This window comes from Vombatus ursinus, unplaced genomic scaffold (genome assembly GCF_900497805.2).
Source record: "Vombatus ursinus unplaced genomic scaffold, bare-nosed wombat genome assembly UNPS02014935.1, whole genome shotgun sequence".
Taxonomy (NCBI): Eukaryota; Metazoa; Chordata; class Mammalia; order Diprotodontia; family Vombatidae; genus Vombatus; species Vombatus ursinus.
Window position 1 is genome coordinate 5,085,724 of NW_020954713.1, and position 12,828 is coordinate 5,098,551.

The 12,828-nt window shown below is 38.6% G+C and overlaps 1 protein-coding gene across 3 annotated transcripts in view; it reads right to left on the reverse strand.

Moving 5' to 3' along the window:
* The window catches only part of SFSWAP (splicing factor SWAP), a 117,937-nt gene that overhangs the window by 65,350 nt on the left and 39,759 nt on the right, over window positions 1-12,828 (reverse strand). For all 3 annotated transcript variants that reach the window (XM_027844197.1, XM_027844196.1, XM_027844198.1), the window contains 4 exons: window positions 12,130-12,253; window positions 11,716-11,847; window positions 11,238-11,331; window positions 4,839-5,019 (listed from right to left, as the gene is read on the reverse strand). In XM_027844197.1, coding sequence (XP_027699998.1) covers window positions 4,839-5,019; window positions 11,238-11,331; window positions 11,716-11,847; window positions 12,130-12,253 — 531 coding nt within the window. The remainder of the gene's footprint in view (window positions 1-4,838; window positions 5,020-11,237; window positions 11,332-11,715; window positions 11,848-12,129; window positions 12,254-12,828) is intronic.

Genomic DNA, 12,828 nt, shown 5'->3' on the forward strand with positions numbered 1-12,828 from the left:
CCCTATGCTGACTGGAGTTCACTGCAACTTTGCTCTGGATTTCCTCTGGTACGTTTTCTAGATCTGTTTGGAGGAGCTTTTGAGGGGAGCTTGCTGTATAACTTCCTTATTTTGCCATCTTGGCTTCACCTTAAGGTTGAATTAAATATGGACAAATGTAAAGTCTTATACTTGCATGAAAAAAAAAATCTACCCCAAAAGCACAAGTTTGAGGAAGTACAGTTAAACCGAGGTTTGTCTGAAAAAAGATTTTGGGAACTATGGTAGAATGCAAGCTTAATATGAGTCAACATTTTGACACGGTAAGTGGGGAAACTAATGCCATTTCAGGTTATATGAAGGTACACTTTCTATGACTAAGGTGACAGTGCAACATATTCTGTTCTGGTCAATCACATCTCTAATATGGTATCCAGTAAACCACATTTTATAAAGGACATTGAGATACAGAAGAACGCTCATGGGAAGGAAAGCAGAATGAGGTAGGGGTCTTAATAACATGAGGAACAAAGAGTTGAAGGAATCGGGATGACGAGCTTACAGAAGATTCAGGGAGAAGATCAATAGGCGTTTTCAAGCATTTGAAAAGCTATCACCTGGAAGAGGAACTAAACTTAATCTGCTTTGTCTGGAGGAATGAAATGGAAGCAGGTGTAGACTGCAGAGTGGCAAATTTAGGCTCAACATAAGAAAATTTTATATTTAATTATACTACCAGAATCCAACAGATCTCTGATCTCCTGGATGTGTCTATTTCTTTCAATGTTTCAGATCACAACTCATTTCCATGGCTGCTCATTCCTTGTAATTTTTCTTCCACAACTTTACCTCAGGAAGTCCTAATGTGGTGAGATTCTTCCTTGAGATCTTATGACTTTCTGAGGATAAGGGAGTAGCCAGACTGTTTCTTTATACTCTGGTCTTTTTTTTGGTCAGGTGAGCAACTTACACTATAATCTGATCATACATATTGACCCTTTGGTGAAGGGTAGAGTTTGGTAGAGTTCAACTCGACATTGTCTTCTTGTCTTGATTCCCTTGCCCCCTTATAATATCACCACATGTGCCCTGCCTAGGTCATTCTCAACTGTGCTCCTACACACGTGCTACTAGATGATGATAGAGAACATCATGTAACTTTGTTTCATGGATTCATTACACATTTATGATATATAGTCTTAACTGGGTCTTCATTACTGCTAGGTAATCGTTTTACACCTCTCTAATTAAGTCAATAACACATTCACCAGAGTGGTTCTTCTAAACCTTTTCATCTGCCTCCTCATCGTCTCAGCTGAAAAAATTCTCCTACTTCACAGAAAAAATTGAGGAAATAGAATCCGCCAGTCACCTTCTAAAAGAAATCCTCAAATTAAAACTCCCAGGAACATCATAGACAAAATCCGGAGCTTCCAGGTCAAGCAGCCAGAAAGCAAGAATTCAGGTACCTAGGATCAGAGCCAGGATCACACATGATATAGCAGCCACCACTTTTAAGGAGTGGAGAGCTCGGAATAGCCTATTAAAAAAATTTTTGCCAAAGAATTTGCCAAGAATTCTCCTAGGCTCCCAGTCTCCTTACTCAGATGTCTTTGGCTACTATTTCCTCTTTCAACTCCGTCTCATGGTGAGGTAGCCTTTCTCTTTGCAAGCATTAACCCTTTTATGTGTACAAGGGATCTTCTTTAACAGACTGTCCCATCTATTATCTCTACTCTCTCACTTACCTTCAATCCTTATCTACTGGCTATTTTTCTATTGTGTACAAACACGTCCACTACTCCTCCATCCTCAAAAACCCCTCACTTGATCCACCCATCAGTGCTCTATGGTCCCATATCTCTCCTGTCTTTTGCAGCCAAACTGCATGAGAAGGATGTTTACAGCAGGTGCCTCGACTTCCTCTCCTCTCACTCTCTTCTTAATTCTCTGTGGTCTAGTCATCAATCAAAACTGCTCTCACCTAAGTTAACAACGATCTCTTAACTGCCAAATCTAAAGGTCTTTTCTCCATCTTCATCTTTTTGGACCTTTTTGGACAGCAGCCTCTGATGCTGTTGATCACCCTCTGAGTCTTGATGTCTTCTCTGACATTCACTTCTCTCCAGGTTTTTGGGACACTACTCTCTCCTGGTTCCTCTCCTGTCTGGTTGCTCCTTCTCAATCTTTTTTGCTAGATCCTTTCCAGGTCATACCCCTTAACTGTAGGTGTCCCAGAGGGCTTTATCCAGGGCCCTCTTTTTTTCTCCCTTTACACTACTTCATTTGGTAATCACAGCTCCCATAGTTTCAATATATTACTTCTATGCTAACGAGTCTCAAATCTGCTCATCCAGTGCTAATCTCCAATTTCATATTTCCACACTCCCTATTAGAGATCTCAAACTGCATGTCCTATAAAGATCTCAAACTCACTAGCTTCAAAACTGAATTCAATATTTTTCTCTCCAAACCTCCCCTCTTCTGAGCTTCCCTGCCATCATCCTCCCAGTCCCTGTGCTACCCCTTTCCCCACTCCTGCCTCAGGGCTTGCTAACTAACTCTGCTGAAGTGTAAGTCTGTGAAGTCTACAGTGGTTCATACTTGTTCCCTCTTTGAGTCATTAGGATTTGATTATCTGTGTAGATACTGTTTCCCTTTCAGAAAAATGTGAGCTCCTTGAAGGCAGGAAACAGGTGCTTAATAAATGTGGATTGAAATTACACAGCATCTCTTGGAACCTAATGAAATCTCCTAACTTGACTACAATGGATTCATATATCTTTGAATCCAGTAACATTTCACTGCTTCAGATAATAGTGGAAGAACTTGTCTGAATTAAGGAAAATTCTTTGAGACTCTTTTCAGTACAATGGTCTTGTCACTTTCAGCAGCCCCTCGAAGGCCCGACTTGTACTTTGGCATCTTCAGAGCTGGGACGAAAGAGCTCAGTTAGTTGGTTGCTGATGACGATGATAAAGTGCTGATTACAATTTGGCTTCTCTGGCTTCCTCTTTTCTACCACCACTGCTGCCATCCTTGAGGAGTCACTGCCATACCTGCCTAGGCTATTACAATAGTCTGAAAGAACTTCTGGCCTTCACTCTAGTCCAGGGGCTCCTACCCCTGTTCTGCATCATGGTCCCCCTTTACTCTGAAGTGAAGGCCCTGCCAAAGTCTATAGACTCTTTTATATATGTAAAATAAAATACAGATGATTACCAAGAAAATCAATTATCAAAATATTAAAAAGCAAACAAGTTTGAAGACCTCTGGTTCAAAATGCCTGCTATAATTCATCTTTCATATCATTGCTGGAATAACGTTTCTCATAGATCTTGGGACAGCAGTACTCTTTTCTCAGAAGTCTTCGTTGGCTCTCTATTGCTTTCTGAGTAGAGTTTAAACTTCTTTGCCCAGCTCAACAATCTGATGCCACCGTAGCTTTCATCTTATCTTATGTAACTCTCCTTCAGGAACACTTCAGTCAAATGCATGTATTCTCTGCCTGCAGAAATGCTCTCAGTCCTCTATGTCTCTGCTCACACTTTTCTCTATGGCTTTCTTTTTTAATGGCTTCCCTCCCACTTTTCGCCCACTGAATTCCTATCCATTCTTTAAAGTTCAGCTCAAATGCCACTTCCTTTAGGAAGAGTTTCTAATGACTAATGAGCAAATTTCCCCCTCAGAGTTCACATTCCATTTTGTTTGGATTTAGAGCCAAAAATCATGGGTTCAAAATCCACTTTTGCTATTCGCTGTGTGAAGCTGGGCAAAGTCATTTAGCCTAGTGACCAGGCTTCAGTTTCTTCATCTACAGAAGGCCAGAGCTTCCCTCGATGTAGAAAACTCTTTTTAATTCCAGATGCTGTTAAGCTACATAGTCGTCAGGCAATACTGTGAAGTACAGTTATTTTTGTTGATCTTACCCCTCCCAGACCTTGAGGGTAGTAACTGCCTCATCTAAACCTTTTACAACATTGGATATACAAAAAACACTTCATGTGTGCTGAAGAATGGATATGGAAGTCTACATGGTTCCTCAAATTGGGCTAAGGAAATGTTGACTGATAAGAAATCTGTCCTTGGAGCCAAAGGGCCCAAAGGATTTAAATCTCAGCTCTATGACTTGTTAGGTATGTGTCTATAGACAGTTTATTCCACTTCTTTTAGCCTTGGTTATGTCATCTGTACAATAAGGGTCATAATAATATTTAATACATATATTACCTTCCTCAGGGTTACTGTGAGTATAAAATGAGATGATACACAAAAGCCTTTTATAAACCTCTTTATTTGTACTCTCAGTTCCAAGCACAGTGCTTAGCTTGGTTCTTAATAGCCTCTGATTCATTAAAAAGGGTTTTTTTGGGTGGTGGTGGTGGTCTTGGTTTGTTCTGGAGCTTTGGTGAGGAAATTCCCTTTCCTAAGGCAGATCAACAATTGTTCACAACTTCTAATTCTTAAAGAGTTTCCTGGGGCATGGAGAAGTTAAGTGGCCTGCTCACAATCAGGCAGCCAGGATATGTCAGGCTAAATACATGTTATGTATTAAAGCACTATAGAAATTCTAGTTATAAATATCTTATTGCTTCTAAACTACTTGAAAATATCTGAAAATTTTTTCTAAGCATTTTATCTCTTTCCCTTAACCTGTTCTAAATAGATCACCTAATGAAAAGGAACTTCAGATAAGCCTCTGTTTGAAATAAGTCATCAGTACACTGACTTACCAATAGCAACCAGTGCCAAACAATAATATATGATGTACTATAATTCTAAATTCTTCCCTGCTAAGTTTATAACTGAAAACAAAGAAATGGGATCAGATTTCCATTTTAAGAACCATGTGAACTTACCTTTCACCAGTTTGCCATCACTGATGACTTTACTAGAAGCTGACTCCTTTTTTGCCCCTGAGGCACCCTTTCCTCCTGTGTCAGCAGCATCTTCAGACCCACCATCTTCTACCACTTCACGGGCACTTTCAGGGGCAGGCTCTGCTGGAACCTCTTCTGCTACAGCTGTTGCCGTTACAACCTACAGAAATTGCACATTACCCAAATGTAACTTCAATGATATAATTATAATTTTAAAATTTGGAAATAAGCAAGACATACATTTGACACTAGTATTTTGGTAACAGTGTGCACTTTATCTGACAGAAAAAAAAAAAGAGGAAGAATAAAATATTCTTCCACAAGGTTTGATGCCCATGGATTCTCTCAAGACTAAAGTAGTTTGTGAACCATTGTTCAACATCTTTTCTTTGGAGATTCTGATTACCAAGGTTGATTTTAGAATGCTAAATTATCCCCATCTCCTTTAGATGAGTCAATTTCCTTTAGTCTGGACATTCAAAGATAGAAGACTGCAGACATCTACTGATAAGCAAGTTGTATCTCACCCCTCCGCCAAAACAGGTATAAAAAGTTAGGGCTTCCATGCTGTTGAGAATAAAAACAGAAGAAAGGCCAATAAGGAGGGATAAACTAAAGAGACCAAAAAAAAAATCCCACAAAAAAGTTTTGACTAGGGATATAATAACATTTTTTTTTTGAACTGACACCAAAGTCTGGGAGCAGGAAGGGGATATAACTGGATAAAAGCAGTGGTAATGGGGTAGAGGGAGGTTATTTTCTTTTCACTATTACCACCTCAATAATATTAAGAGCCCTATGGGTGCTCCAGGTGCTCAATAAAATTTTATTATAAAATTAAAAAAAGATTTAGATTGAAAACTAAGTTTGGCTAATTAGAAACCTAACATTTACCAAGATATAACATGAGGTATCACTGTACTACTCTACTCTTGATATATCTATGATCTTACCAAAGTGGCTATTTCCTCCTTCACTAATTATTGTCTTTCCATCTTGGGTAATTTTTGATTTTCTCTTTTCATAAATCATTTATAAAGGAGAGACTCAATGTGCTGGAGGTCTTCTAGTTCTTTAATATTTTGTGAAGGCAAGTACATCACTGGGCTTTCCACTGGTTCCTGTTCACTCTGGCTACATGATCAGCTAGCCCATCATCTTTTCTTCTTTGTGTCCTCAGTGATGCCTTTTGTATCACTTCCTGAACATCATTTGTCATTGGTGATATGTTCCAGTTTATTTTCATCTACCATCCCTTTTGGGTTACTGCCAATTTAATTCCGAGATCATGATCTATTCTAATTTGAAGTTACATGGACTTATATGTAAGAAGAATATTGATGTTAAAAGGAAGAATGTGGAGCAGAGTGGCTTGGAATCATTAATGATGCAGTATAATTTCTTAAAAGTAATCCAGTCTGTTACTTCTGGGATCTACGATTCCTCCCTGTACTGGATTCTTGGCTTGGCTCACTGTCCAAGTCAGTACACCGACAGGCTACTCAATGGGCTGACCACTGAGCATCCCACCAAATTCTGGGCAACAAGCACTTCTCACTCATGGAAATTTCCTGTGCTGATGGTCATACTGATCTCTTTTGGGTGACTAGAAATTACAGGGGCAGCTAGATAGTGCACTGGATAGAGCACTGAGCTTGGAATCAAGAAGACTCATTTTCATGAGTTCAAATCTGGCCTCAGACACTTATTAGTTGCGTGACCCTGGGCAAGTCACTTCACCCTGTCTGCCTCAATTTCATCATCTGTCAAATGAGCTGGAGAAGGAAATGGCAAACCACTTCAGTATCTTGCTAAGAAAACCCCAAATGGGGTCATGAAGAATAAGACGCAACTGAAACAACTCAGCAACAAAAACAGATTACATAGAGGTCTTCTGGTGTTCCTCTAATTTAATGCTTTCAGTATAAAGGACAGAATACAAAAAACAAGTTTTTGGAGAGCTGAAACCTAAGGTAAATAAGGAATAAAGAGAGTACCCAGCTGCCTCCACTGAGTTTAAGTCATCAGGCTTGGACGAACTACAAACCAGGACACTGGGATTATTACTAGATACTCTTGCTAAGCAACAGCAATTTTGAAACCAGTTCACGTGAAAAAGATCTGAGGGTTTTGGTGGACTATAAGTTCAATGAATAAAATACAATAGTAAAAGAAGTTAATGTGATTATAAGATGTATGAAGGGAGGGATAATGTTCAGAATATAGGAACTTACAGTTATACTATACTTTGCCTTGGTCAGAACACATCTGGATTATTGCGCTCAGTTCTGAATGCTACATTTTAGAAAAAATAGTAATAATTTGGAGAGGGGCCAGAGGGTGATCAGAAGAAGTGCTTCAACATCATGTCGCATGAATACTGCTTGAAGGAATATAAGAGCATTTTAAGGAGCATTTTACTCATAGAAACAGATATTTAGGAACATGATAGTTGTCTTATGGCATCTGATAGGCTGTCATATGGAGAGGAATTAGATACTATATTTGACTATATAGAGCAGAACCAGCAACATGGATAGAAAGCTGCAGAGAAACAGATTTAGATGCAACATAAGCAACAATTTCCAATGAATTAAAACTATCCAGCAGTTAAGATGAAATGCCACTTGTAGCAGTGCCTCACCACAGGTCATTCTTTGAGTGGAGGCTGGCTGACCAGTTGTTTTGGGGATTAAAATTCTATCCTGGTTTGGTTTGAACTAGATGGCCTCTGAGGTCTGTTCCAATTTTGAAGTTCTAAGAAGGCCATTTGCAAACAGGAACATTTAAGGAACATCCTCATCGACAGGAAATCCCTCTTCGCACTTTCTCTTTGTACTAGATGGTCCTTATGACCTATTTCCCTAAACACTACACTCCATTTTAGATCTTTTCTGATCACTCTGAGTCATTAATTCTCTCATTATTTACATGCATGTTCTCCATACCTGCTTGTCCTCTTCCACCCCCCAAAGAAACCTCCTTGAAGGGCAGGGAGGTTTTCTTTTGGTCCTTATATTCCTAGGACGTATCTTTCTATTTTATGCTTTACTTGTTATTGTTAACCAGAGGACCACTGAACAAAATTTTCTGTGGTTTTATCTATCAAAGAATCCTGTAGGATGTTAAGAGATGTATAAGCATGGAATATATGTTGTTGGAAGAGGGCCTTTAAGGCTGTTTTGTTCACCAGTCAAATACTTTTCTAGTCATCAAAATACAGTTAACTTTTACCCTCTATACCTCTGAACAATGTGTAATTCTGAAGAGAGCGATAAACTGTAGGAAATAATTGAGGAAAGCCTACTTGTTCTCTTTTCTTCAAGGATACCCTTGTCATGTAAGTAGATAATTCTCATCAAGATTATACAGAAATAAGGAAACCATATAAGGCAATAATAGTTGCTCATATTATCTTGGTCTCTTATTTATTTGCTTGGGGCTGGGGAGTCAGTAACACCATTCATTTTATTTTCTTCTTTTGGAATGTCCTCTTTTGAACTAAGAACAATCTCCAAGTACCTTTAAAACTCTTATCAGCTATACTAGACTTCTATTTAGTCCAGTGGCAGTTTCTGTCATTTCCACTTTCTCATGTAGTACATTGGGACTGAGATGTTAGCATTTAAAGGAGGTAGTTTTATTGCCATCAACTATACGAATAGGTCATTACAGAGGTGAACGAAAAGTTGTGCTGTTTCACGTCTATTTGTTGTCCTGTATTTATCTACATAAATCCTCTGAGGAAGAAATGACTTAGTTGGGTCTCAAGTTAAGCTTTCCCTGGGCTCATTTCCTGCACGTCCCTCATACTCCCCCTTTTGTTTTGCAAAGGGACACTATGCAATTTTCTGGCGCTATCAGCAATGCTTTGCAAATGACCTCTAAAGCAATGCTTCCCTTGACCAGCAGTTTGGTTTGCTGGCTGAGATGGTTTCTGGGATATTTTTGGCATCCTTATTGTGGTGACTCATTTAAATTGACCACATTTCTCTTAGAAATGGTGATAAGTGGAGTCACAGTCTTAAATTTTATCCATTTCCCAGTTTTTCCAGTCAATAGCTTGTTTAAGTAGGTTGGGCCAGGGTTTTTGTATTGTGCTCAGACTCATCTTCTGCTCTTTATTCTTTCATCTAACTCAGTGTTAATCTTGATCTTTGCTATAAGTAGTTAATGATTTGAACTGCATACGGCTGATTCAGAAATGAGGCCTGCATTGATTATGATGACAATCATTTCCTGTTAAGATATAATCAATTCTATTTTTGCCACCTGTGGTCTACTCTCCTCCTCTGCCTCCTGCCACCTAGGGCTCTGACTGGAGAGTTCATCTTATTTTGCTCGCATCCAGGCCCACCACACCTTTTCCCAAACATCCCTGTCATGCAGCCTGCATTCCAGTTTCCTCTTCTGCACAGAAACTAGACTTCAACTCCTGGAACCCTGGGCTCTGACAATCTTTTACACTGTCTTGTTGAGTCAACTAGACCTTTCTGTCTACCACTCCCATGTATGTGTAGTCTTAGAATGTAAACTCCTTTGAGGGCAGGGGCTATCTTGCTTACTTGTATTTTTATTTCCTAAACTCAGCACAGTGCCTGGCACGCGGTAGATGCTTCATAACTTTCCCCCCATTCATTCACTCTAACAAACTCTCTTTTAAATATTCATAATATATAGGCATGAATTCTCTGAGTAATCTATAGACTTTTGGCCTTTTTCATTTCTTATTCATGGACTACATTTTCCAATATGTTTTATACCATCTTCCCCTGTCAACCTCTGCATGATAATTACTGAATGTCAAGGTATACATTGAAACAATAGGTTTTTTAAAAGACTTTCTCTATTTCATTCTCTGCAACAAAAGAACACTAGAAATGAAATCAGGAGCTTAGATTTTAATTCCATCTCTGTCACTTATGAGATATATGACCATGGACAAGTCACTTTCCCTTTCTGAGCCAGAGCCTCATCTGTAAAATGGAGATAATGCTATTTATAATGCTTATTAGACAACTGTTGTGAAGAAAGTCCTTTGTGAGTCTTTTGAGAAATGTGAGCTATTATAGCTCTGGGTATCACAATAAGTGGGAGAGCTTCTGAGGTGGGTGGCTAGGATTTGTGTAAGTTCTCGAGATCCCTCTAAGAGAAGATCAGTCTAAAGAACTGAGATTGTTTAGCCTGAAGAGAGAAGACGAGCAAGGGGGATGGGAAAAAAGCATGATGACTGACATCAAGAACTCGAAGAGCTATTATGTGAAGAGGGATAAGATTTGTTCTGCCTGGCTCCAGAAAGCAGTACTAGAAGCAATTAGTCAAAGTTATGAAGAATTGGATTTAGGTTCAATGCAATGTAAAACTTCCTAAAAATTGAAGTTAAACAAAAGAAGAATGGACTACCTTTATTAATTCCCCTGTGGGTCTCTCCTCTCTCACAGATTTTCAAGCAATATCTGGTCAACCATTTCTAGGGGATTCTTGTTCATGTATAGGTTAGATTAGAGGGTTTCTGAGGTTCTTTCTAAATCAGATTTTGTGATTCTACAGTAGCCTAACTGGCTTCACGATAATTTGCTTCTACTTGGTATAAGCACCAAATGGTAAGATGACTAAGTGTCACACAAAATGAGGTTTCTTGTTATATCTAGGCATACAATGGAACCAATTTTTGTCAACCCCTTACCCCTTTATTTAGCTGTGGGCTCTATTCAGCTATGAGATTTCCTTTTAAATACCTACAACTCTTTATGCTATGAATATGGTTTTGTTCACTGCGCAAAGATCTCACATGAAAATTTTCAACAGTTAAATGAGTATTTATAGAATTTAAAAAACTGTCTCTTAGCAGACTTTGCCCCTCTGACATGGAACAAGTACCACATTTTGTCTTTTCAAGTGTTTCACGGATCATTGTGGCCAAAGAATTCACCTTGTGTTGGCCAACTCGCTATCGAGCACTATCTTCATATCTAGCTAAGAATATCTTTAATTAGTGCCATTCGTGGTCTGGCCCATTCCTGAAGGCTTTCTGGCCTGGTAGAAGCTGGCAGAGCTTGTATGTCAATGGCATAGCCTTCAGGAACCCTGACTCCAGTCCAAGACATGATAATGCAGCAGACACAGTGTTAGCAGTGTGTCACCACTGCACTATGACATTTTTTCAAAATCCCTTCTCAGCAGGTATTAAAATGCTCATTCTACATTCTCATGTAGAAAGTAAAGTTATAAACTTTACATGCTAGACATGTAACCAAAATGGCCTTTTCTTTCTTCCTAAATTGACTTGTGTTGAGAAATTTGTAAACACATTTTTGTGTATGCAAATTAAGTTAAAATATAAAGTTTCTTCATTAATGCCAATCATTACATATATACCTGTGAGCTGTTGCCCCCTTCTTTTTGAAGGAAGAACTGCTTCTTAAACTCATAGTAGGCATTATACTGGTGCCATGGCTGCAGGAATTCAAACCTGTTATTAACAAAATAACAAAATAATTTGTCAACAATATAAAAATACTGCAAAAGCAACAACAAAAAAATTCCACTGCACTACCTGAAGCAAGGAATACCATTTACTGTTGACATCTAAAATGGTTTGTGCCCCAGTTCCTGGGATACCTCTTGAAAAGCATGTCTTCTGGCCTTTACATTCTAGGTAATATCAACATGCTTATTAAAAAAAATTTTTAAGTAATTCAGCATATTAGAGAGAATTACAACATGCATTTAATTTAAAAAAACAAAAAAACAAAACAAAACCCAAAAAACAAAACAAAAACAAAAAAAAAATCTGTACCAAGCAAGACATCAAAAAACCCCACAAAATCCCAAACAGGAAAATACTTGATCTTACCTCTGATCATTCTTGGCACGAACACTAGTCTCAAATTTAATTCCATTCCTAGCAACGTACTCTGCCAACTTGTCAATTACAGGCTGGATGTCCGGAGGTGGAGGGATAATGGCAACCACTGGAGCAAGGGTACTGAAAATATTAGACGCCCATTACTTAAATTCATGGGGACCCAAAATAATGTCAAAAAGTTTCTTAAAGATTAACAAACGCTAAACTGAGATTAGTAGAAAAAACTAGAATATTCCAAATCTAGCAAACATAATATTAATGTAGTAAGGCGGTTACAATGAATAGATGAAAGAATATTATCAAGCACTTATTATAAGTCAAACTGGGAATTACAAGATGTACAGTGACTTACAATGTGGTGTTAGTTACAAAAATGAGAAATTATGCAGGAACGTGTCATACCTGGATGGAGTTGTGGCAGAAGCTAGCCCGCTGCTGGACTCCGTTGTAGCTGGGGGTGGGGGCGGCGTAGTCCCAGGAGGGGGAGGCACGGTTGTTACTCCTGTGGTGCTAGGTACATTAACCCCTGCAGGAAGAGCACTGTAGTAAGTAGCAACATCAATTCCCGGGGGTGGAGGCGCAAGACAACATGTTCCATCCGGCAACATGTAGTAGCTATAATACATGGCTGCCACTGTTGCTGTTAAAAAGAAAACAGACTCACTGAGAGAGCGATACCACCAAATGAGTGTACGTTCAACGTATTTTTTGGGAAAAGTGAGGGGCCTTTCGCACATTGGGAAATGCAGTGTCTCCTGTCTGCTTCTTAAAACTCATCTATTTTTCTGGTCTGTGGTATGCATTTCATGTCAAGTCACTTAAGCTAAATAAAGAAGACTCATCATATGAGACTAAATCAAAAATGAATAGACATGAAGCACTCAAGGTGCATGTAAAAAGGAATTTAATATGGGGCTCTCTCTAGAGAAGGTAATGGTTTCAAATATTGTAGAGTAATACTATGAATGTACTGGTATAAAAAGAAAATAAGGGGAAAAAATATTTAAATCAGAAGTATCCAGCAATTAATAGGAAAATACATGAATTAATTTCTTAATTAGTAAGCACTACTACCTTCATTACTGTAACTATAGTACAAGT